This window comes from Bos taurus, chromosome 10 (genome assembly GCF_002263795.3).
Source record: "Bos taurus isolate L1 Dominette 01449 registration number 42190680 breed Hereford chromosome 10, ARS-UCD2.0, whole genome shotgun sequence".
Classification (NCBI taxonomy): Eukaryota; Metazoa; Chordata; class Mammalia; order Artiodactyla; family Bovidae; genus Bos; species Bos taurus.
The window spans coordinates 72,894,399-72,920,353 of NC_037337.1; the positions used below are offsets into that span (position 1 = coordinate 72,894,399).

Sequence of the window (25,955 nt, forward strand, 5' to 3'; positions counted from 1 at the left end):
GCAGTGAATGTTACTTAAAATTTCCAAAGAGATTCAGGCTTTCAAGAGAGTTGCTGAAATAAAGTCTATATTCCTGTGTTTGGGGAAACAAATACTGTCATTGATTGGTAGGATGGTAAGAGATATTAGAGCCAGCTGAAACCGTTAAGCATGCCTGACCATCTTGAGGTAATTGCCTCTCTGCAGATGCCAGATATTATTTATAGAACTATTTTAACATTTAGTGAGAATCTGTAATATTTAGGGTCAGCATGAGACTTTCATTCTAAATAACTTTTCCAAGCTTCATATCTGAGAATGCATATTGTTTTCTGTGATTGCACGACTGTGCAAGTGTAAAGAAGAAGTATAAAGCACAAGACTATCACACTGTTAAAAGAAAATACTGGTCCCAGTTACTGAGTATGTACACCAAACACAGCTCTTTGATTAATGGGACTATTTCCAGACAGAACAAGGTGGAATCTATGTTCCTAATTGTGACACGATTTCCTGAAAAATACAGCTAGGTACACTTGAGGGTTTGTGTGTAATTTGCCTTTTTAAAAAGCCCTCCCTCTAAATCCAAGGTTTTTCCGTGGCCTGCTAAAGCTGAGACCGAGCCCTAGCGGCAGGACCGGAAAACTTGCTTCCGGAACCTTTGTGCTGAATTGCCTTGCCACCGGCCGGTGCTCATTCGTAAAGGACCGTCCCAGCTAAGAGCCTGTTGTTAGGAACCTGCTTGGCCTCGGATCTGAGGGGCTTTAGGTTGGCTGTTGCTGTGACTTGAAGCAGGCGCTGGGGAGAGTCCACTGCAAGGAAGGCGCCATGGACGATCAGGGCTGCCCCCGGTGTAAGACCACCAAGTACCGGAACCCTTCGTTGAAGCTGATGGTGAATGTGTGCGGACACACTCTGTGAGTCTGGGGATAGTTGGGTTCCATGGGGGGAGACGCACAGGGTGGGAGCTCCCGAAAGAGCCGGGAGATGCTTGTCGTCGGCTCAGGGGAGAAAAGGGCTTCGTTAGTATCGACACTGGGGAAGAAAATAGGAAAAGGGAACGTTGTTTCTCTAAACAGACTACCCTCCAGTCCTGAGCCTCTCTGGCCTGCTTTGAACTGCCGGATTCCCTGATGTGGTAACCAGCAGTTTGTCACGTTCCCCCCTCCTTAGGCGATGAGAATCTGGACTGTATTTCCGGGCTGTGTTGTTAACAGGGTTCCAGCGTGGGAGATCGGAGTGTTTAATTTCACGCAAAGCGTTTTTATTAAAAAGAAAGTGCTATGAAAATACAATTACTGTTTATATACTGTTGCTGTTTGTTGCACAGGTTAATATGAAACTCCATCGATATGCCCACTGTCCTGATGGAGTTTGGTTAGTTCTTATCTCTAAAAGAGAAAATTCAGGTTCTAGGCAGTTAATTTTGGAGATACAGTAATGGCTGGCATTTATTGGGTGTACATTACGTGTCAGGCAGTGTTCTAAGCGCTTTAACTTGAGTTAATCCCATTTCATTCTCAACAGCAGCCCTATGAAGTAGGTACTCATCTCATTCCCATTTTACAGGAAAAGAAACGGAGACTGCTTCAGATACCTTATTTAGTGGACCCTTCTAGAATTGGAACACAGGCTGTCTGACTATAGAATGCCAATTTTGGGGGGTTTAGGGGCAAGAAGGGAGATTGTTTTGAAGAATAAGTGCAGGAACTGATCAGCGTGTTTCTTGCCACGTTTTTATGGTTAAATGTGGTTCAGTAAAGGTGGTTTTATAAAGCGCTTTGAAATGTAAGGTGAACATACATTCTCGTAGTTTCTTTGATGTTTCTAAGACATAAAAAATGATGGTTAACCTGCAATGTGGTAGACAAGATCTTTGGGTAAGCCTGAGTTGCATGGTTTGTTGTAGCTATAATGATTATAAAGGGATTTAATAACTTACTGGACTGGTCTTATTTTCTAAGTAGTCTTTATTTTCCTTTGCTTTATCCAGCAAAGGAAATACAGTAGAGCTGTATTGAATGTGATTGAATGGATTAAAATTAGAAATAAGGTGAAAGTAATCAAGTAGATTGGAAAAGGGAAACCAGACAAATGCTGTAAAGACTATTCAGTTTTTAGAAAGATTTTGGTTGGTTTCTCTTTATTTTCCTGTACCAGATTTGTTATAGTTGGTGCTCAAGGAAAAGGAATTTGCTTTTTTTTGAAAGGGTACTAAATGTAATTTACTGGAAAAAATTGATACCTAGTAGTAATTAGCTAGTCAGGGAAGATTATGTGATTTTTAGCAAAATAAATTGCATTTTTATTAGACAGTCATTTATTTTTAATTGGAAATTGCTTTTGTTGTGTCCATGGTCTTTTCTGTTTTTTTCATAAGAGTTAAGAATTGTCTATGTCATTCTGATGTTGCATTGATTTTGGTTTATTTGCTAATCTGTTAGTTAAAGACCAAGTTTTACAGCCCTTTTTTAACTTGAAATATGATCAAAATGAATAAAAGATTATATGGTATTGGCTAAGAGAATGAACTTCTGATTTTGAATTCTTTGTACTCTTATAGGCTCTGGGCAAATTCCTCTTATCTCATTTTTCTTCCCTGTACAATAGAGATAACAGCACTATGTATATTACAGTGTTTGAGGATTAAATAATATATGTAAACATCATACTTGGAGGTGCTTAATAGAATTTTTTTCACATAGTATTTGCTCAGTATACATTGGCAATCATTATTATTATTTATGCATGGTACGGATGCTAAGCAGAAGTAAAATTTAAACAGGATCCACTCGGCCTGCTTTAAAAGACTTGCACAACAATGGTATCTTTAAATGAATTCAAGAGATTATAAAATGTGGAAATACAGTTTTGATTATAATGCCCCTTTTGTGATTTAAATAGGAACTCAGAATCATGTTCTCTCATGGAAATGGGGTTATATATACCCTGACTTTTTTCATAATGTGTATCTTGGATATCTTTTCTAAATTGGTATGTGTATATACTCCTCTTTAACATTTGGATGATAGTCCACTGTTTGGTTATACTATAATTGATTTACCCAAAAATTTTGTTATGAATATTTAGATTTCCTATTTTTCACTAGAGTCAGTTTCTCTATTTCTGCCCTCCTCCTCAGCCCGTATACAAGTATATTGTAAGATATAAGAGGAGAACCAGGGATAAATGCCTAATAGTGGAATTGTATGTGACTTTTGAATTTTGATAAACATTGCCCACTTGTTCTCAGAAAAGATTGTATCTGTTGTGCTCCCACCAACTGTTCATGGGAATTCTTGTTGCCACATATCTTTGCTGGTAATGGGCATTATTACTTTTTTAATCTTGCTGTTCTGATAAGTAATAGAACATTATAGATTTTGATGTGAAATACTTTTGATTTGATAGTATGCTGAATTTGTACAGAATGTCTTTCATGGGATTGAGCTTAGGCATTGCTATAATTGTTGGTCTGAAAGGAGTATTATTTTTTAGTAGTAATATTTGTATTAATACTATTATCTATTGCTATGTAATAAATTGCCTCAAAAGTTAGTACCTTAATAAATATTTATTACACAGTTTTGGAGGGTCAGGAGTCTGAGAGTGGCTCAGCTCAGTGATTCTGGCTCAGTGTCTTTCATGAGGTTTGCTCAAGCTGTTTTCTTGGACTGGAGTGTCTGTCCAAGGTCACTCATGTGGCTCTAGGCAGGTTCAGTTCCTCTCCTTGGACCCTCCGTAGGACTGCTCGTGATGTGGCTTTTCCCAGAGTTAGTGAGAGAACTAGAGGCTCCAGAGCCTTTCATCATCTAATGACAAAAATCACATTATCATTGCTTCTGCTGGATTTTATTTGTTAGCACTGAAGTCCTGTTACAGAGTAGGAGGGTATTTATACACAAGAGTGTGAATACCATGAGGCAAGGATACCAGGGCCACATGATTTTACTCACTTTATTTTGTGTGTCAAGTAGCAAAGTCATTTTAAGAGGCAAGTAATAAAGTGAGTAGGGATAGTGCTTCACAGGAGATAGGAAGTGTGGGATTATGGAAAGATTATTTAGAAGTACTATTTATGAGAGAAAATACAGGAGCAGAAAGGAGAAAAAAGGTGAAACATTATGAAAATAGTTTTCTCCCTTAACTGCTAGCAGTTGAGGAAGTGGTGATTGAGTAGTAAAGGGCCCACCTGGTAGGAAAGATACCCTGAAGAAGGAAATGGCTCCTCATTCCAGTATTCTTTCCGGAAAATCCCATGGATAGAGGAGCCTGGTGAGCTACACTCCATAGGGTAGCAGAAGAGTCGGATATGACTTAGCGACTAAACAACGACAAATTCCATTATGTATTAATATTAAATCAATCCAGCAAACACCCAAATGAATTAATTGCATGCACATCCAAAGAAGATTGGATTCTAAGTTTGCTTTTTTTTCAATTCAAGGATGAACTTTTGTCTTAGTCACAGAAAAGGGTAACTTTTTTCTGTTTATCAGGGCCACCTATTTTTAGAAATAAGCCTTTCATAGAATTCTTCGTAGAATTTTAAAGGCATGTTGATTTAGAAGGAGCCAGTTATATCTAATTCTCATTTAACTAAAGTCTTTTTTATTTTTTTCTTTTTCAGAAAAGATGGGAAAACTTTATTTTCTTTGGAATAGAGCAGATCCTCTTTACCCAATATAGTTGGATGATATTTTTCAGAGTAACACAAGCAAGTAAAACTAATAATTTAAGTTTTATCCCAACCATCCTTAGCAACACTTGTCTCTGGAAACTACCTATATTTGATTTTACTAAATCTTCTTTCTTCATTTTAAACACACATAAGACACAAAGTAGAATAAAGAAAAACTCATCCTGATATATGTTAAAGACAATATATTGCCATATTTTCTTAAAGTTTCTCTTTTTCTCCTTTTTATTTTTACTTTTTTCTCTGCTTCTCTCTCTCTCTCTCTCTTGCTAGGTAGATTTTTCTGAAGAGTTACCAGTCTGAATTTTGCTGATTGCATCTCTGTGGTATTATTATGTTCCTTTGTATTTCCTATAAATTACTAGCAGCTTTTAGAGGTTTATCAGATTAAAGTTCAGTTTATTTGTTGTTGGAAAGAATAATTCTAAAGTGGTATTAATTCATTTGTTTAATATGCTGGGCTTGTACATTACTGTTTTCTGAACTGGGAAATAGTGGACAGAAAAATTAGAAAAAGGTACTCATTCTGGGTAGAAAATTAGAAAAAGGGGACTTTCTGGATATATTGTTGTTAATTTCTAATTTAATTTTGTTGTAGTAAGAGAACAAATTTTGATAAATTTCAGTCTTACAAAATTTTATGAAAACTTATGGTCCAGTGTGTGGTCTATTTTGGTGAGCAAGGTCTTACTTGATGAGCAAGTCAAGTTGAAAAGAATGTGTGTTCTGTAACTGTTGGGTATAGTGTATGTCAGATAGGTCAGCTTGGTTGATAGTGTTAACTTCTGAGTATCTTTACTAATCCTGTATCCTTACTAATTTATTGTTTCTACTCATTTTATCAGTTATTCCAAACAGATTGTGTATTTGTCAGTTTCTCTTTTTAGTAGTTCTGTCATGCTTCATGTATTTTGAAACTCTTATTAGGTACATCAGTTCAGTTCAGTTCAGTTCAGTTGCTCAGTTGTGTCTGACTCTTTGTGACCCCATGAATAGCAGCACTCCAGGCCTCCCTGTCCATCACCCATTCTCAGAGTTCACTCAGACTCACATCCATCGAGTCAGTGATGCCATCCAGCCATCTCATCCTCTGTCGTCCCCTTCTCCTCCTGCCCCCAATCCCTCCCAGCATCAGAGTCTTTTCCAGTGAGTCAGCTCTTCACATGAGGTGGCCAAAGTACTGGAATTTCAGCTTCAGCATCATTCCTTCCAAAGAAATCCCAGGGCTGGTCTCCTTCAGAATGGACTGGTTGGATCTCCTTGCAGTCCAAGGGACTCTCAAGAGTCTTCTCCAACACCACGGTTCAAAAGCATCAGTTCTTCAGCGTTTAGCCTTCTTCACAGTACAACTCTCACAATCATACATGACCACAGGAAAAACCATAGCCTTGACTAGACGGACCTTTGTTGGCAAAGTAATGTCTCTGCTTTTGAATATGCTATCTAGGTTGATCGTAACTTCCCTTCCAAGGAGTAAGCGTCTTTTAATTTCATGGCTGCATTCACCATCTGCAGTGATTTTGGACCCCCCAAAAATAAAGTCTTACACTGTTTCCACTGTTTCCCCATCTATGTGCCATGAAGTGATGGGACCAGATGCCATGATCTTCATTTTCTGAATGTTGAGCTTTAAGCCAACTTTTTCACTCTCCTCTTTCACTTTCATCAAGAGGCTTTTGAGTTCCTCTTCACTTTCTGCCATAAGGGTGGTGTCATCTGCATATCTGAGGTTATTGATATTTCTCCCGGCAATCTTGATTGCTTACTTTACTGCAACTCAATCTCCAAACTTTGAGTTCCTTGCAAAACTTGTTGGGGCTTGATTTTAGGCTTTGTTAGAGTAAGTCTAGATAGAATAAGTCTTATTATACGATGTGGTCCCCATTCTTGAAGCCTTTCTGGTATCTCAACTGGATTTTTGAGGTGTTAATAAGGTGTTACTGTGGTTTCTCTACTCTGGCTGGGTAGGAACTCTAAAATATACCCAGCACTCCTTAACTACCCTCTCTTCCTCTCTCAGCCATTCTCTTTTAAGCCTTGATTGGTTTTGCCCTGCATATATGCAGTCTGTTCTTTGGCCTGGCCATGGACTTATCGGAATTCTTATACAGACTTCTGACCCTCTGCCTTGCAGATATCAACCATGTCAACTGCACTGAAGTTTGATCTTTGCCTGTACAACTTAGCACAACCACTGTGCCCTTCTTAAACTCTTGCTTGCTAGGCTATCGTCATGGAAATTTTTTCCCAGATAGAAAAATGAGGCAATTGTCGGGCTCACCTTGTTAGTTTACCATTTCTAAGGGATTATAGTCTTTGTGTTACGCATTGTCTAATGTCTGTAAACAGTTGTTTCATACATTTTGTTTTATGGTTGCTCATGGTAGGAATGCTAGTCTGACATCAGTTGCTCCATCATATTTGTTAGAAAATGCTGGACTTACTGTTGTTGAGGCATTTACTTCCTTTAGTCTCAGTTTTGTGTGTACATGTTTATTTTCTTTACCTCAAAATTGGTAATTGGTAATTTCTGTTCCCCTTTAACATTTCTTTCCTTTTGCAGTTTCTGATTTTTTTTTACTGTCTCAGTTTCTCCCCTAAAACTTTTCTAAATATACTTTTCTTCTCTTCCTCCTCCCCTGCTTCTTATTCTTCCTCCTTCTCCTCCTCCTACCTATCTCCCGCCTCTTCTTCTTTTTCTTCATGGCGTGAGTGTTTTAAAGTTGATTAGGATATAATGTTGTAGAACAGCTCTGGAGAATTAATATCTAATATTTTGTGGGTCATACTCTAATGACTATCTCGAGACCATTCTCCTGAAGGAGATGGTTTTTGCTTACACTGCATGTGTGAGTTGGTATCCCGTGTATTTCAGTAATTCACATCCATTAAGTAATAGAACACTGAAACATGAGTTAGAAAATCTATATTCTAGTTCTGTCACAGACTGGCAAGTTTTAGATCACCTGTTTAGCTTTGATTTGTAAATTTGTTTAGAACAGATAATTTTTAACCCCCTTCAGTCTCTTAAAATTTGGGTAATTTAGTTAATAGTTAATTAGAAAATCACTGTACTCAGTAGCTTTAGTCTTTTTTTTTGGACCATATACCATTAATAAAAGTGCTTCATAAAATATGAAAAATTTCAGTTATTTTTATTAACTGTGATTTTCCCTTTTCAATACAGGAGAAAGTACTGATCACTATTTATAGAATGTAAATATATCACTATATGGCTATAATATATATATTTTTGATTTTATTAAAATGACTGTGCATTTTGGTTTTTAAGATGCAATGTTTGCATTTAAGTTCCTTTTTTTATTAAGTGTAACTTAATGTTACGGCAGAAAGTGAAGAGGAACTAAAAAGCCTCTTTATGAAAGTGAAAGAGGAGAGTGAAAAAGTTGGCTTAAAGCTCAACATTCAGAAAATGAAGATCATGGCATCCGGTCCCATCACTTCATGGGAAATAGATGGGGAAACAGTGGAAACAGTGTCAGACTTTATTTTTCTGGGCTCCAAAATCACTACAGATGGTGACTGCAGCCGTGAAATTAAAAGACCCTTACTCCTTGGAAGGAAAGTTATGACCAACCTAGATAGCGTATTCAAAAGCATAGACATTACTTTGCCAACAAAGATCCGTCTAGGCAAGGCTATGGTTTTTCCTGTGGTCATGTATGGATGTGAGAGTTGGACTGTGAAGAAGGCTGAGTGCCAAAGAATTGATGCTTTTGAACTGTGGTGTTGGAGAAGACTCTTGCGAGTCCCATGGACTGCAAGGAGATCCAACCAGTCCATTCTGAAGGAGATCAGCCCTGGGATTTGAAACTCCAGTACTTTGGCCACCTCATGGGAAGAGCTGACTCATTGGAAAAAACTCTGATGCTGGGAGGGATTGGGGGCAGGAGGAGAAGGGGATGACAGAGGATGAGATGGCTGGATGGCATCACTGACTCGATGGACGTGAGTCTCAGTGAACTCCGGGAGTTGGTGATGGACAGGGAGGCCTGGCATGCTGTGATTCATGGGGTCGCAAAGAGTCAGACACGACTGAGCAACTGATCTGATCTGATCTGATATTCTTTAAAACCATGGTTACTAAATGTTTAGTAATTATGTTATTTGTACTGTTTCTTTTTGAATGTGAAAAACATAGCCCTATGGGATAAGTCTCTTCTCTAATTCTTTTCATTTATACTGGGAATCTTTTTTTTAAGAATCATTTTATCTGCTGAGTAGTTTACTATGTATATGTATGGATGTATGTATACACCCAATCCCATAAGTGTATATATACATCCATATATATACACATATATTTTCTGTCTTGGAGGAAACCTTGTGTGAGGTTTGACCTACAGGTGAACTTTCTTTTCACCTTTCTCCTTTAGGAGGTTTTTCTTTTATATATCCAGTTTTCCTTTGAAGTTATATTGTCCAATTTGTGTTACAAGATGCAAGCAGGTAAGAAGAAGCTGTTTATTAGATGTTCAAAGTTACTTGTTAAAAACACATTATTTTATTCTGCAAGAACCTGATACATTAGCAGTTGGTCATTAGGGATACAAATATAAACACAGAAAGAATTAATATATTTTCTCATTGCCTTTGTTTCTACTGTGGGCATGAAATATTACATCTAACAAATATATAATGATAGTTTGCCTGAGTTTGAATTCTAGATTTGCCACTTATTCTTAGCCAAGTGATTCAGGGAAAACTATTTTCTTTAAGCCTTTTTTTTCTCATCTGTATAGTGGGTTTACCAGTAGCATATACCTCATAGAATTACTGTGAACATTGGATGAGCACAGTTCAAATAAGTTTAAGAAGTTAGGTAAATTTAAGAGTATTTACTCTAATCAACCGTAAAGAGTTACTTTCAGTATTCTAAATGCAGAAAAATAACAGTTTTTAGGTTAAGTTTTTAGACTCTTTTTGGCAGTTTACTTGTTTACTTAGCAACTAGTCCCTGAGATAGTAAATAGAATGAGAACAATTGAATGAAAGTTTAACCTAGATATTTTGGTTTTCTTCATGTTTTAAATCTGTTAAGCTTGTTTTCAAAGGTAAAAAGGAATACTTAATTGTAGTTTATTAGTTATTGGTTTACTAATAAATATAAATTTACATTCTTTCTCATATACTCAATACATTTTCTAGACCACTGATTCGTAAACTTACGTCATCCTAGGAATCATCTTGGGTACCTATTTAAAACACCAATTTCTGGGCCTTACCATAGATCTTTGGTGGAGAACTTAGTATTTTATACTGGCTATCTAGGTTAGTCTTGTGCTCAAGCAGTTTTGGAAAACACAGTGCTGAGAATACAACAGTGAGTGTGAGAGACATGGTTACTGCCCCCATTAATTTTATAGTATTTTAGGTCTTCTTTTGAGTCATTAAATGGAAATTAGGTTTTTTTTTCTTCTTCTTTCTAAGGAGCAAAAAGGGAGTTTAGAATTATAAAAATATTCTTTGAAATTAAGATGTGAAAGTGGACTTTATGTTACTTCTTAAACAAGCTTTTTTTTTTTTTTTTTTAAGAAAAGTACTATTAAAGTAACAGAAATCTGAAATCCTGAACTCTTGTTGTAACCATTCTGCTGATGTAGGAAAAGGGCCTTTGGAGAAGCAAAAAGTTTTAGTGGGTGTATCCTAAAGTTAGGAGTTTTTGCAATATTAGCATCAAGCGATCAAGCCATTTAGGTGGCTCCAAGGGGGCTTCCTTGTAACTCAGATGGTGAAGAATCTGCCTGCAATGCAGCAGAGCCCGGTTTGATTTCTGGGAATGGCAACTCACTCCAGTATTCTTGCCTGGAGAATCCCATGGACACAGGAACTTGGCTGGCTACAGTAGTGGTGGGGTCACAAAGAATTGGGCATGACTGACTTAACACTGCTACTACAAATGCATAAATGTTTTTGTGGAACAATCTCTGAAGAGGAAAGATCTAAATATTAGCCCCTTTAGGAAGGTGACATGTGATGTCTGTTTTGGCTGTCAGGTTGGGGGTGGAAGCTTGTTCAGAAGTACATGATACAGAGTGCTGTTTGTTTTGTCAGAAGTATTGATAGGAAGATGGCAGACTTCATGAATGTAAATTTGAAGGAGATTAGCAGTCATCTTTTTAGTTCTATTCTACACCTGTCCTCCACTTTTTTTTTTGCCACTTTATTTTTTTTAATCAAAGGATATTGCTTTACAAAATTTTGTGGTTTTCTGTTATACATCAACAAGAATCAGCCAAAAGTACACCCATGTCCCCTCCCTCTTGCATCCCCTCCCATCCCCCTCTGCATCCCACTCTCATAGATTGTCATGGAGTCCCTATTTGAGTTCCCTGAGTCACAGAGCAGATTCCCATTGACTATCTGTTTGCCGTATGGTATTGTGAATTTAAGGAAAGATATAAGCATCTGAATGCAGAGTTCCAAAGAATAGCAAGAAGAGATAAGAAAGCCTTCCTCAGCAATCAATGGAAAGAAATAGAGGAAGACAACAGAATGGGAAAGACTAGAGATCTCTTCAAGAAAATTAGAGATACCAAGGGGACATTTCATGCAAAGATGGGCTCGATAAAGGACAGAAATGGTATGGACCTAAGAGAAGCAGAAGATATCAAGAAGAGGTGGCAAGAATACACAGAAAAACTGTACAAAAAAGATCTTCATGACCCAGATAATCACGATGGGGTGATCACTGACCTAGAGCCAGACATCCTGGAGTGTGAAGTCAAGTGGGCCTTAGGAAGCTTCACTATGAACAAAGCTAGTGGAGGTGATGGAATTCCAGTGGAGCTATTTCAAATCCTGAAAGATGATGCTGTGAAAGTGCTGCACTCAATATGCCAGCAAATTTGGAAAACTCAGCAGTGGCCACAGGACTGGAAAAGGTCAGTTTTCATTCCAATCCCAAAGAAAGGCAATGCCAAAGAATGCTCAAACTACCGCACAATTGCACTCATCTCACATGCTAGTAATTTAATGCTCAAAATTCTCCAAGCCAGGCTTCAGCAATAGGTGAACCGTGAACTTCCTGATGTTCAAGCTGGTTTTAGAAAAGGCAGAGGAACCAGAGATCAAGTTGCCAACATCTGCTGGATCATGAAAAAAGCAAGAGAGTTCCAGAAAAACATCTGTTTCTGCATTATTGACTATGCCAAAGCCTTTGACTGTGTGGATCACAATAAACTGTGGAAAATTCTGAAAGAGATGGGAATACCAGACCACCTGACCTGCCTCTTGAGAAATCTGTATGCAGGTCAGGAAGCAACAGGTAGAACTGGACATGGAACAATAGACTGGTTCCAAATAGGAAAAGGAGTACGTCAAGGCTGTATATTGTCACCCTGCTTATTTAACTTATATGCAGAGTACATCATGAGAAACGCTGGGCTGGAAGAAGCACAAGCTGGAATCAAGATTGCCCGGAGAAACATCAATAACCTCAGATATGCAGATGACACCACCCTTATGGCAGAAAGTGAAGAGGAACTAAAAGGCCTCTTGATGAAAGTGAAAGAGGAGAGTGAAAAAGTTGGCTTAAAGCTCAACATTCAGAAAACGAAGACCATGGCATCTGGTCCCATCACTTCATGGGAAATAGATGGGGAAACAGTAGAAACAGTGTCAGACTTCATATTTGGGGGCTCCAAAATCACTGCAGATGGTGACTGCAGCCATGAAATTAAAAGATGCTTATTCCTTGGAAGGAAAGTTATGATCAACGTAGATAGCATATTGAAAAGCAGAGACATTACTTTGCCAACAAAGGTTCGTCTAGTCAAGGCTGTGGTTTTTCCTGTGGTCACGTATGGATGTGATAGTTGGACTGTGAAGAAGGCTGAGCGCCGAAGAATTGATGCTTTTGAACTGTGGTGTTGGAGAAGACTCTTGAGAGTCCCTTGGACTGCAAGAAGATCCAACTAGTCCATTCTGAAAGAGATCAGCCGTGGGATTTCTTTGGAGGGAATGATGCTAAAGCTGAAATTCCAGTACTTTGGCCACCTCATGCGAAGAGCTGACTCATTGGAATAGACTCTGATGCTGGGAGGGATTGGGGGCAGGAGGAGAAGGGGACGACAGAGGATGAGATGGCTGGATGGCATCACTGACTTGATGGACGTGAGTTTGAGTGAACTCAGGGAGTTGGTGATGGACAGGTAGGCGATTCGTGGGGTCGCAAAGAATCGGACACGATTGAGCGACTGAACTGAACTGATTGTGAATTTTCATGTTACTCTCTCCATATGCCTCACCCTCTCTCTCCTCCCCTCCCCCTGTGTCCATAGGTCTGTTCCCTATGTATTCTATACCTGTCCTCCATTTTTCAACAAAGCCTAAGAAAGGTTATATGGTTGCATTACTTACCTGCATGCCGTGTGGTTAGTCATATCCTACGGTTTGTGACTCTCTATCCATGGAATTTTCCTGGCAAGAATACAGGAGGGGGTTGCCATTTCCTCCTCCAGGGGATCTTCCCTGGCCCAGGGATTGAATCCTTGTCTTCTGTGTCTCCTGCATTGCAAGTGGATTCATTACTTGCTGAACCATTGGGGAAGCTTCCCTGGCCAGCTTCATTTTCTCATTTCTGTATAAATTTCAGTTAAATTTTGATCACATTTGCTGAGTAAAATTGTTATTAATGTAATGCAACTAGATTTAACTCAAATCCAGTTTATGTGAAACATGAAAATACTACAGTGTAATCAGAAATCAATTTGATATGCTTAGAACAATTTTCTCTTTATATTTAGTTTCCAGGATACTAGCCTGAAATAAACCTTTAAGCATTCAATAATAATTTTTCTGCCAGTTTTTAATTTACTTTATCTTTCGCTTTGATAATATATATGAACAATATCATAGTATTTGGTTTTTGAGGTATAATCATATACAAATTAGAACGCCTAAATATATTATTTGTGCCAGGAAATGATTTAGGGGATAACTTTTTATTTTTTTAATGAAAAGCAAATTTTATTTGCTTTTTTTCTGTTATCATTTAGTTGTTGTGGAGAGCAAAACATCTCACAATATCTCTGAAAAATCCTTAATTTAAACTTTATTTTGTGTTATATGCAAATGTCTAGAAAGACTGTATCAACTACCTATAATGATAATTTATTTTATAGTATTTTTATTTTACATATTTCACTTTGACATTATATATAAAATATGTATATACATGCATAAATAGTTTATTCTCTACAAAAGGAAGAAAATATAAAATTTAATGGACTTTATTAGAAATGTTTTGGCGTATTAGGTTTCTTCTCATTTATTAAGTTAGAATATGTAAAAACTGGAATTCTGAGATGAAGAAAAATGATGCAGACTTCACTCAATTTTTTTTTTTAGAACACAAATATGATAGTATCATTGAAAATTAATGAGGGCTCCGTCAATATGATGCAGTGCCTCTGCATCATTGATTTATATATATTTAATGAGCCTGCTATTCTGATTTCAGGTAACTGAAGCAGACTACATCTAACAGTAATTCTGATTTACTTACAAAAAATTCTTTCCATTAAAATAGAAAAGTCTTGAAATCTATCAGTGTTAAGTATAATTTCTTCATAAATAATTGTATAATGTTTATTTTCTGGTTGTAACTAACATTTACTGGTTTCAGATAATGTTACCAAAATATATTCTTTTATTTGATCTTCTGTCTGGAGTTGGAGTAGAAAATATGGAGGAAAAGAATAGTTTAAAAGCGTTTAAAAAAAAGTTAAAAAAAAAAAACCAAACATTTTAAATGTAAAAAACGTCCAAAAGATTGTAGAAGAATGACGTGGCAGATGTTACATTTTGAGATCTGTTGAAGCGTATATGAGAACGTTTGAAAGAGAACTATTCCTGTATTCTTTGGCATTATGAATATCACTTTTGATATTTGCATTTACTTTTAGTTTTGTTTTAAAATACTTTTAAGGTGTATATTTTGTCAGCTTATTGAAAAGATAGTATTAAAAACACTTTTGACAAAAAAGTGTACATAATAATTTTATAGGGCATTTATTTTAATATTTACCTTCTGATCATGTGTATCCATGTACACGAATGAACATAGAACTCAATTTATTATGTGCAGTTTTTATGAAACAGTAATTTGCTAAGCTATGTTTACTTTATTTTCAAAAAATGCTAATAGTGCCAAATGAATATGTAATTGATACCTTAGCATTTAATAAAGTAGTGTTAGATAGAAATTTCTTACCCATATTTGCTCTGTCAATTGATAACAGAGATAGTTTCTTTAGATAGTTGAGATTGATAAGCAGAATTTTGAAGATAAAAATTCTTACTCTTAAGGTAGTTTAAATATTTCTAAGATATAAAATGTGATATGTTGTAATAATTATTTCTGTATTATTCAGACTGTGGATGTAAAATTTCTCATAATTGCATCTGGCAAAATGTCATTAATATTTAATTCCTTTTGGAGGTTAATTGCAAAAAGCAATCTATGTAATGTGCTACAACTAAATGCAAAAACGTACAAATTACAGTAGGAATGGTGTCAACAATAATAAATTGCCATGTCTAGTGTAAGTTTAGTGTGTGTAATTCCCCCTTGGGAAATATATTATTTTTGACTCCTCTTTATGAATCTTGGGTTTATATTATTTAGAATTAAAATAGAAACTAACCTGTATTTATTGAAACATTTGTATATTTATATATTATATGTAGTGAGCTTCCTTGGTGGCTCAGCAGTAAACAGTCTCCCTGCCTATGCATGAGATGTGGGTTTGATCCCTGGATAAGGGGGACTCCCTGGAGAAGGAAATGGCAACCCACTCTAGTGTTCTTGTCTGGAAAATCCCATGTAACCAGGAACCTGGCGAGCTACAGTCTATGGAATTGCAAAAGAGCTGGACACAAGTTAGCGACTGAACAAGAACAATACAATATTATATGTAGATGTTAGAATGTAAGAAAATTAGAGATGAAAACATACTGCCAGAGTGGATTGATTAATAAAATACCTCACAGAGGACAATTATATACATATGCAAATATGAAGGGTTTATTTTCCTACCAAAAAATAGAACCAGAAGTTAAACCTGTGCTTTTTGATTGTATTCTGTTTATTAACACTATGTTCCCAGTTGCTGTATTCATTTATGGGTGTTTAGTTTCCAGATTATGCTTACAGAGGGTCATTTTGGTACAGTGGTTAAAAGTATCAACTTTGGAATCAAAGAAACTTGAGTTAAATCCACATGCTCCCACTTACTAGTTGTGTGACCTTCAGCAAAGTCGTTTTTGACTTTCAGATTTATAAATCTCTAAAATGGTGTTAAAATTATTAGGTTGGTGCAAAAGTAATCGCAGTTTTTGCATTGTTGAAATTTGCAAATAAATGATGTTATACATCATTTTAGTGCACATTTTTTGCTTTTTCTTTTTTTTGATAATGACTCATTACTTGCTGTTTATATATTTTAAACTGTGGAAATGATGTTAGACAAAAAGCAAATTTGAGCAGTTTTCTTATTTGCCAAAATGGGTAATAAAACAGCAGAAACAACTCTCAACATCAGCAGTTTATTTGGCCCAGGAACTGCTGATGAACGTACAGTGCAATGGTGGTTCGAGAGGTTTTGTAAAGGAGAGGAGAACCTTGAAGATAAGGAGTGTAGTGGCCAGCCATCGGAAGTTGACAGTGACCAACTAGAGCCATCATCGAAGCTAATCCTCTTAAAACTACAGGAGAAATTGCCAAAGAACTCAACATCAGTCATTCTATTGGCATTTGAAGCAAATTGGAAAAGTGAAAAAGCTTGAAAAGCGAGTGCCTGATGAGCTGACCAAAAATAATTGTTTTGAAGTGTCATCAAAAGCAGAGACATTACTTTGCCAACAAAGGTCCGTCTAGTCAAGGCTATGGTTTTTCCTGTGGTCATGTATGATTGTGAGAGTTGGACTGTGAAGAAGGCTGAGCGCCGAAGAATTGATGCTTTTGAACTGTGGTGTTGGAGAAGACTCTTGAGAGTCCCTTGGACTGCAAGGAGATCCAACCAGTCCATTCTAAAGGAGATCAGCCCTGGGATTTCTTTGGAAGGAATGATGCTAAAGCTGAAACTCCAGTACTTTGGCCACCTCATGTGAAGAGTTGACTCATTGGAAAAGACTCTGATGCTGGGAGGGATTGGGGGCAGGAGGAAAAGGGGACGACAGAGGATGAGATGGCTGGATGGCATCACTGACTCGATGGACGTGAGTCTGAGTGAACTCTGGGAGTTGGTGATGGACAGGGAGGCCTGGCGTGCTGCAATTCATGGGGTTGCAAAGAGTCGGACACGACTGAGCGACTGAACTGAACTGAACCAAAATTTTAAATGCACACGCTACTGTGAGAAATTTATTGTATAGATATGCTCATATATACACAAAGATAAGAACATGTACTGAAAAATTATAATTTTAAACATCTGGAAACAACCAGAATATATGACATTAAATAAATTAATATACTTCAAAAAATAGAATATTCTGAAACCATAAAAAGGAATGACATATCTATAGGTTCAAACTTAAGCTATCCAAGATATACTGATGAATGAATGAAGCTGCAGAGAAATTTATACAGAACAATCCATTTGTGTTTAATTTTTAAAATAAGAAATATATATGCATAGAAACTAGCTGTGATTACATCTATTTAACAAGTACCCTTAGCACACTTAAAATTCTCTATTTTTCAAGTATTTTATACTTTTCCACAGAGAAACACCACTTAATAGTTAAGACTGACACCACCACTCCTAATAGTAAGTGCCCGATAAATATAAGCTGCTATATGCTAAGCAAATATGCCAAGCACTTTGTACAAATTACATTTAATCTCCACAACAAACTTGAAAGTGGGTAGTAGTATTAGATTGGTACAAAAGTAACCATGGTTTCGCATCATGAATTTTAAATCATTGTAACTACGCTCAAACTCATCTTTATTAATCAAAACAGGAACCATTACAGTCAACACATTTTTGCCAACAAGAATAAGTTTGTTTATTCCTGTAGCATAAAAATCTGTGCTTTAAGATTCAAGGAACTGTTGGAAAGCATTTTCTGCTTCCTGCTGGTTGTGGAAGTATTCTCCCTGCAAAAAGTTATCAAGTTGCTTGAGGAAGTGGTAGTCAGTTGGCAAAAGGTCAGGTGAATACAGCAGATGAGGCAAAACTTTGTAGGCCGATTTGTTCAGCTTTTGAAGTGTTATGCAACATGTAGTTGGATGTTGTCATGGAGAAGAATCAGGCCTTTTCTGTTGACCAATGCCAGCTACAAGCGTAGTTTCTGGTATATCTCATCAATTTGCTGAGCATACTTCTAAGATGTAATGGTTTCACAGGGACTCAGAAAGTTATAGTGGATCAGAATGGCAGCCGACTACCAAACAGTGACCATGACCTTCTTTTGGTTCAAGTTTGGCTTTCGGAAGTGTTTTGGAGCTTCTTCTTGGTCCAACCACTGAACTGGTCATTGCTGGTTGTCATAAAAAAATCCACTTTTTGTCACACATCACAATCCCATAGAGAAATGGTTTGTTTTTGTTGCATAGAGTAAGATGACAAGTTCAGTTCAGTTCAGTTCAGTCGCTCAGTCGTGTCCGACTCTTTGCAACCCCATGAATTGCAGCACGCCAGGCCTCCCTGTCCATCACCAACTCCCGGAGTTCACTGAGACTCACGTCCATCGAGTCAGTGATGCCATTCAGCCATCTCATCCTCTGTCGTCCCCTTCTCCTCCTGCCCCCAATCCCTCCCAGCATCAGAGTCTTTTCCAATGAGTCAACTCTTCACATGAGGTGGCCAAAGTACTGGAGTTTCAGCTTTAGCATCATTCCTTCCAAAGAACACCCAGGACTGATTTCCTTCAGAATGGACTGGTTGGATCTCCTTGCAGTCCAAGGGACTCTCAAGAGTCTTCTCCAATACCACAGTTCAAAAGCATCAATTCTTCGGCGTTCAGCCTTCTTCACAGTCCAACTCTCACATCCATACATGACCACAGGAAAAACCATAGCCTTGCCTAGATGGACCTTTGTTGGCAAAGTAATGTCTCTGCTTTTGAATACGCTATCTAGGTTGGACATAACTTTCCTTCTAAGGAATAAGTGTCTTATAATTTCATGGCTTCAATCATCATCTGCAGTGATTTTGGACCCCCCAAAAATAAAGTCTGACTCTGTTTCCACTGTTTCCCCATCTATTTGCCATGAAGTGATGGGACCAGATGCCATGGTCTTCGTTTTCTGAATGTTGAGCTTTAAGCCAACTTTTTCACTCTCCTCTTTCACTTTCATCAAGAGGCTTTTGAGTTCCTCTTCACTTTCTGCCATAAGGGTGGTGTCATCTGAATATCTGAGGTTATTGATGTTTCTCCCGGCAATCTTGATTCCAGCTTGTGCTTCTTCCAGCCCAGCGTTTCTCATGATGTACTCTGCATATAAGTTAAATAAGCAGGGTGACAATATACAGCCTTGACATACTCCTTTTCCTATTTGGAACCAGTCTGTTGTTCCATGTCCAGTTCTAACTGTTGCTTCCTGACCTGCATACAGGTTTCTCAGGAGGCAGGTCAGGTGGTCTGGTATTCCCATCTCTTTCAGAATTTTCCACAGTTTATTGTGATCCACACAGTCAAAGGCTTTGGCATAGTCAATAAAGCAGAAATAGATGTTTTTCTGGAACTCTCTTGCTTTTTCCACGATCCAGCAGATGTTGGCAATTTGATCTCTGGTTCCTCTGCCTTTTCTAAAAGCATGGACATCACCAGATGGTCAACACCGAAATCAGATTGATTGTATTCTTTGCAGCCAAAGATGGAGAAGCTCTATACAGTCAGCAAAAACAAGACAGGGAGCTGACTGTGGCTCAGATCATGAACTCCTTATTGCCAAATTCAGACTTAAATTGAAGAAAGTAGGGAAAACCACTAGACCATTCAGGTATGACCTAAATCAAATCCCTTATGATTATACAGTGGAAGTGAGAAATAGATTTAAGGGACTAGATCTGATGGATAGAGTGCCTGAACTATGGACAGAGGTTCGTGATATTGTACAGGAGACAGGGATCAAGACCATCCGCATGGAAAAGAAATGCAAAAAAGCAAAATGGCTGTCTGAGGAGACCTTACAAATAGCTGTGAAAAGAAGAGAAGCGAAAAGCAAAGGGGAAAAGGAAAGATATAAGCATCTGAATGCAGAGTTCCAAAGAATAGCAAGAAGAGATAAGAAAGCCGCCTTCATCGATCAATGCAAAGAAATACAGGAAAATGAGAGAATGGGAACAGACTAGAGATCTCTTCAAGAAAATCAGAGATACCAGGGAACATTTCATGCAAAGATGAGCTCGATAAAGGACAGAAATGGTATGGATGTAACAGAAACAGAAGATATTAAGAAGAGATGGCAAGAATACACAGAAGAACTGTACAAAAAAGATCTTCACGACCCAGATAATCACGATGGTGTGATCACTCACCTAGAGCCAGACATCCTGGAATGTGAAGTGAAGTTGGCCTTAGAAAACATCACTATGAACCAAGCTAGTGCAGGTGATGGAATTCCAGTTCAGCTACTTCAAATCCTGAAAGATGATGCTATGATAGTGCTGCATTCAATATGCCAGCAAATTTGGAAAACTCAGCAGTGGCCATAGGACTTGAAAAGTTCGGTTTTCATTCCAATCCCAAAGAAAGGCAATGCCAAAGAATGCTCAAAATTTTGGTATATAGTACCAATATTTTTTCTTTCTGTTTTGTTTTTTTCAGCTTTCTCAAGGTAGAATTGGCATTCATTAAACTGCACATAAATTGTGTAATTTAATCAGTTTGGGTATATTTATGGAGACTTCCCTGGTGGCTCAGATGGTAAAGTGTCTGTCTACAATACAGGAGACCTGGGTTCGATCCCTGGGTTGGGAACTTCCTGAAGAAGGAAAAGGCAACCCACTCCAGTACTCCTTTTTTTTTTTTTAATTTTATTTTATTTTTAAACTTTACAATATTGTATTAGTTTTCCCAAATATCGAAATGAATCTGCCGCAGGCATACCTGTGTTCCCCATCCTGAACCCTCCTCCCTCCTCCCTCCCCTACCCTCCCTCTGGGTCGTCCCAGTGCACCAGCCCCAAGCATCCAGTACCGTGCATTGAACCTGGACTGGCGACTCGTTTCATACATGATATTATACATGTTTCAATGCTATTCTCCCAAATCTCCCCACCCTCTCCCTCTCCCACAGGGTCCATAAGACTGATCTATACATCGATGTCTCTTTTGCTGTCTCGTACACAGGGTTATTGTTACCATCTTTCTAAATTCCATATATATGTGTTAGTATACTGTATTGGTGTTTTTCTTTTTGGCTTACTTCACTCTGTATAATAGGTTCCAGTTTTATCCATCTCATTAGAACTGATTCAAATGTATTCTTTTTAATGGCTGAGTAATACTCCATTGTGTATATGTACCATAGCTTTCTTATCCATTCATCTGCTGATGGGCATCTAGGTTGCTTCCATGTCCTGGCTATTATAAACAGTGCTGCGATGAACGTTGGGGTACACGTATCTCTTTCCCTTCTGGTTTCCTCAGTGTGTATGCCCAGCAGTGGGATTGCTGGATCATAAGGCAGTTCTATTTCCAGTTTTTTAAGGAATCTCCACACTGTTCTCCATAGTGGTTGTACTAGTTTGCATTCCCACCAACAGTGTAAGAGAGTTCCCTTTTCTCCACACCCTCTCCAGCATTTATTGCTTGTAGACTTTTGGATCGCAGCCATTCTGACTGGCGTGAAGTGGTACCTCATAGTGGTTTTGATTTGCATTTCTCTGATAATGAGTGATGTTGAGCATCTTTTCATGTGTTTGTTAGCCATCTGTATGTCTTCTTTGGAGAAATGTCTATTTAGTTCTTTGGCCCATTTTTTGATTGGGTCATTTATTTTTCTGGAGTTGAGCTGTAGGAGTTGCTTGTATATTTTTGAGATTAGTTGTTTGTCCGTTGCTTCATTTGCTATTATTTTCTCCCATTCTGAAGGCTGCCTTTTCACCTTGCTAATAGTTTCCTTTGTTGTGCAGAAGCTTTTAAGTTTAATTAGGTCCCATTTGTTTATTTTTGCTTTTATTTCCAATATTCTGCGAGGTGGGTCATAGAGAATCCTGCTGTGATGTATGTCGGAGAGTGTTTTGCCTATTTTCTCCTCTAGGAGTTTTATAGTTTCTGGTCTTACGTTGAGATCTTTAATCCATTTTGAGTTTATTTTTGTGTATGGTGTTAGAAAGTGTTCTAGTTTCATTCTTTTACAAGTGGTTGACCAGTTTTCCCAGCACCACTTGTTAAAGAGATTGTCTTTAATCCATTGTATATTCTTGCCTCCTTTGTCAAAGATAAGGTGTCCATATGTGCGTGGATTTATCTCTGGGCTTTCTATTTTGTTCCATTGATCAATATTGCTGTCTTTGTGCCAGTACACTCCAGTACTCTTGCCTAGAAAATACCATGGATGGAGGAGCCTGGTGTCCATGGGGTCGCAAAGAGTCGGACACGACTGAGCGACTTCACTTTCACTTTGATGGACCCATGGAGGCATCGCTACAATTAAGATAGCAAATATTTCTCTGACTCCCCAAATTTTCTTGAACCGTTTGTAATCCATTTTTTTTCCTCTACTCCCATGCTCAGGCAAAAACTGATCTGCTTTTTCTTACCACAGTATAGTTTACTTTTGCTCTAATTTTACCCAGAATCATAGTCTGTATTCTTAATTTTTTGCCTCACTTCTTTTACTCAATTATTTTGAGATTCATCCATGTGTTGTGTGTGTCAGTGATTCATTCCTTTTTATTGTATGTATTATATAATTATATACATAAATTAGTGTAGATATACTAATTTGTTTTTCCATTCATGAGTTAATGGACACGACTTGTTTCCAATAGTTAGTATTACAAAAGAGCTTCTATGAACTTTCATGTAGTCTTGGTATAAACACGTTTTTGTTTCTCTTACATAAATACTTAGGAATGGCATGGTTGGGCTATGTGGTAGGCATATATTTATATGTAATATATATTTAACTTTTTAAGTTTTGTGGTTTTAGATTTTATATTTGTGTCTGTGATCCATATTGAGTTACCTTTTGTGTATGGTGTGAGGTAAGAGTGTTTTTTATCCCCCACAAGGCTCTCTAGTTGATCTCGCACCATTTCTTGAAATGGTTTTCATTTTTCCATTGGGTTGCTTTAGCATACTTTTGTTAAAAATCAATTGACTAAATAAATGTAAGTCCATTTCTGAATCTTCTATTTTCTTCTATTGATTTGTAGATATCTTTGCCATTACAGAGTATTTTAATTACTATAGCTTTGTGGTCCTCCACTTTTTTTTTTTAAATTGCTTTGGTTATTCTATGTCCTCTGCATTTCTATATGACTTTTAGAATTAGCTTGTTAACTCTTCTAAAAATGCGTGCTGGAGTATTGATCAGGATTGTTTAAATTTGGGGAGAATTGCCATTTTGACAATACTGAGTATTCTAATAATTAAAAGTGATATATTTTTTATTTAGGTCTTTAATTTTGTTCAGCAGTGTTTAGTAGTTTTCAGTGTAGAGGTTGTGGACAGCTTTTATTATATATATTTCTAGCTAGTTTGTGTTCTTTGGTTCTACTATATACTTGGTATTTAAATTTTTTTTTCACTTTCCAATTGTTTGCCTCTAGTATACAAGAATACAATTGATTTTGTGTATTAAATTTACATCCTTCAATGTTACTAAATTCATTTATTCTAGTAGTAGGTTTGTAGATTCCCTGAGATTTTCTATGCAAGCAATCATATATCATTGAAATTTAAAAAATTTTCAATTAATTAATTAGGTTGTTCTTTTTTTTTTCCTTTTTTTTTAATTTTTATTTTTTTAAATTTTATTTTATTTTTAAACTTTACGTAATTGTATTAGTTTTGCCAAATATCAAAATGAATCCATCACAGGTATACATGTGCTCCCCATCCTGAACCCTCCTCCCTCCTCCCTCCCCATACCATCCCTCTGGGTCGTCCCAGTGCACTAGCCCCAAGCATCCAGTATCGTGCATCGAACCTGGACTGGCATCTCGTTTCATACATGATATTTTACATGTTTCAATGCCATTCTCCCAAATCTTCCCACCCTCTAATTAGGTTGTTCTTAAGTCTGTGTTGCTGTGATGGGCTTTCTCTAGTTGTGGCAAGTGGGGACTACTCCTTGTTGCGTGTGCGGGCTTCTCATTGCTGTGGCTTTTCTCACTGCGGAGCATTGGGCTGTAGGCACTTGGGCTTCCGTAGTTGCAGCAAGTGGACTCAGTAGTTGTGGCTTGCAGACCCTGGATCGTGCAGACTTCACATAGCTGTGGCACATGAGCTCAGTTGTTGGGGCGCACAGGCTTAGCTGCCTTGCGGCCTGTGGAATCTTCCTGCACCAGGAATCAAACCCGTGTTCCCTGCACCGCAAGGCGGATTCTTAACCACTGGACCACCAAGGGAGTCCCTTATCTGTATTTTAAAAAATTTTACTTACTTAATTGTTTATTTTCGGCTGTATCACATGGCTTACGGGATCTTAGTTCCCCAACCAGGAATTGAAGCTGTGCTCTGGGCAGTGAAAGGACAGGTCCCTAAAGACTGACCCCTAGGGAATTCCCAATCTTATCATCTTTAAATAGGGCTGTTTTAATTATTTCATTCCAATCTTTATTTTATTCATTTATTTAGCCTTAATACAATGCTGGAAGCTCTACAATAATGCTGAATAGAAGTGGTAAAAATGGGTATTCTTGCTTTGCAGTTTAGTCTTTCATCATTAAATATGATGCTGTCTGACAGTTTGAGAAAGTACCTTACTATTCCTAGTTTGCTGAGAGTTTTTTTCTTTCATTTTAATACCATAAATTAATTTGAATACTGTCAACAGTTTTCCTTAATCTGTCGAAATAATTATATGGTTTTTCTCCTTTATTCTAGTAATATGGTGAATTACATTGATTGAGCTTGGAGTGTTAAATCAATATGTGTTTCTGACTTCCGTGGACAGAGGACCCTGGCGGGCTACGTGGGGTTGCAAAGAGTGGGACCTGACTGAGCAACTAACACTTATACTTTCCACTTGCTGGCCTTAACCCTAACATGACATCATGTATTATTTTCATATACTGTTAGATTCAGCTTGCTCATATTTTGTTAAGGATCTTTGGATACCGTGTAATTGTTTTTTTTTAATGACTGTGTTAGGTTTAGTATTAGAATTACTCTGACCTCAAAAAACCAGTTGTGCTATGTGTTAGTTACCTATTTCTTTGTAACAAATTATTTCAAAATTTATTACCTAAAAAATGCAAACATTATCTCGTGGTTTCTGTGAGAAAGGAATTCATTTGTGGCTTAACTGGGAGGCTCTGGTTCAAGGTATCTCACAGGGCTGCAGTCATCTCCAGACTACAGGTGAAGGATCAGCTTCCAGACTTTTGTGGATGAACTACAGTTATCTGAAGGCTCCGCTGGGGCTGGAATATTTACTTCTAAGCTCACTCCTGTGGCTTTTGTGAGGAGTTGTCAGTCTTCACTGTTTGTTGGCTAGAGGTGTGAATTATTTGCTACATGGACCATTTCTAAGAGTTTCTTTAATGTCATCATAATATGTAACTTTTTCCACCTAGAGTGAATAATTCAAGAGAGAGGCAGATGCCTCAATGTCTTATAAAGTAGCTCTGGAAGTCTGGCACTTCCATTTCTGCCACATCCTATTTGTTGGAATCTTAAATGCAGCATACATTCAGCAGGAGGGGAACTCGAGCTTCACCTTTTTGATGAGAGAAATGTCAAAGAATTTTTGTACATATATAACACCATATCAACCATGTATCTGTATGTTTATCACTGTTATAGACCACATTAAAGAGTGTTCCCAATGATCCTTGACTCTTGGTATTCACTCCCTTGTGTAATTTCTTCCCATGTACCAGAGTTGCTTGTGTGACCAACAGAATATGGCAGAAGTGATGATTTGTCACTTCTAAGGCTAGCTCATAAAAGAACTGAGGCTTTCTCACAGACCACTTGCTCTGGGGAATAATAGTTTGTGTCGTAAGCAGCCGTATGTAAAGGCCCATGTAGTGAGAGACTGAGGCCTTCTGACAACTGCCATATGAGTGAGCCATCTTGGATATGGATTCTTCCTAGTCATGTCTTCAGATGACCAGCTAGTT

The 25,955-nt window shown here is 37.6% G+C and overlaps 1 protein-coding gene across 3 annotated transcripts in view; it reads left to right on the forward strand.

Annotated features, from left to right (window-relative positions):
- The first annotated feature begins 678 nt into the window (after positions 1–678).
- Positions 679–25,955, forward strand: part of MNAT1 (MNAT1 component of CDK activating kinase) — a 210,015-nt gene continuing 184,738 nt past the window's right edge. For 2 of the 3 annotated variants that reach the window (XM_059890503.1, XM_059890504.1), the window contains exon 1: positions 679–896. In XM_059890503.1, coding sequence (XP_059746486.1) covers positions 808–896 — 89 coding nt within the window. In that variant the 5' untranslated portion in view covers positions 679–807. The remainder of the gene's footprint in view (positions 897–25,955) is intronic. The other variant, NM_001105409.1, reaches the window with a different exon arrangement.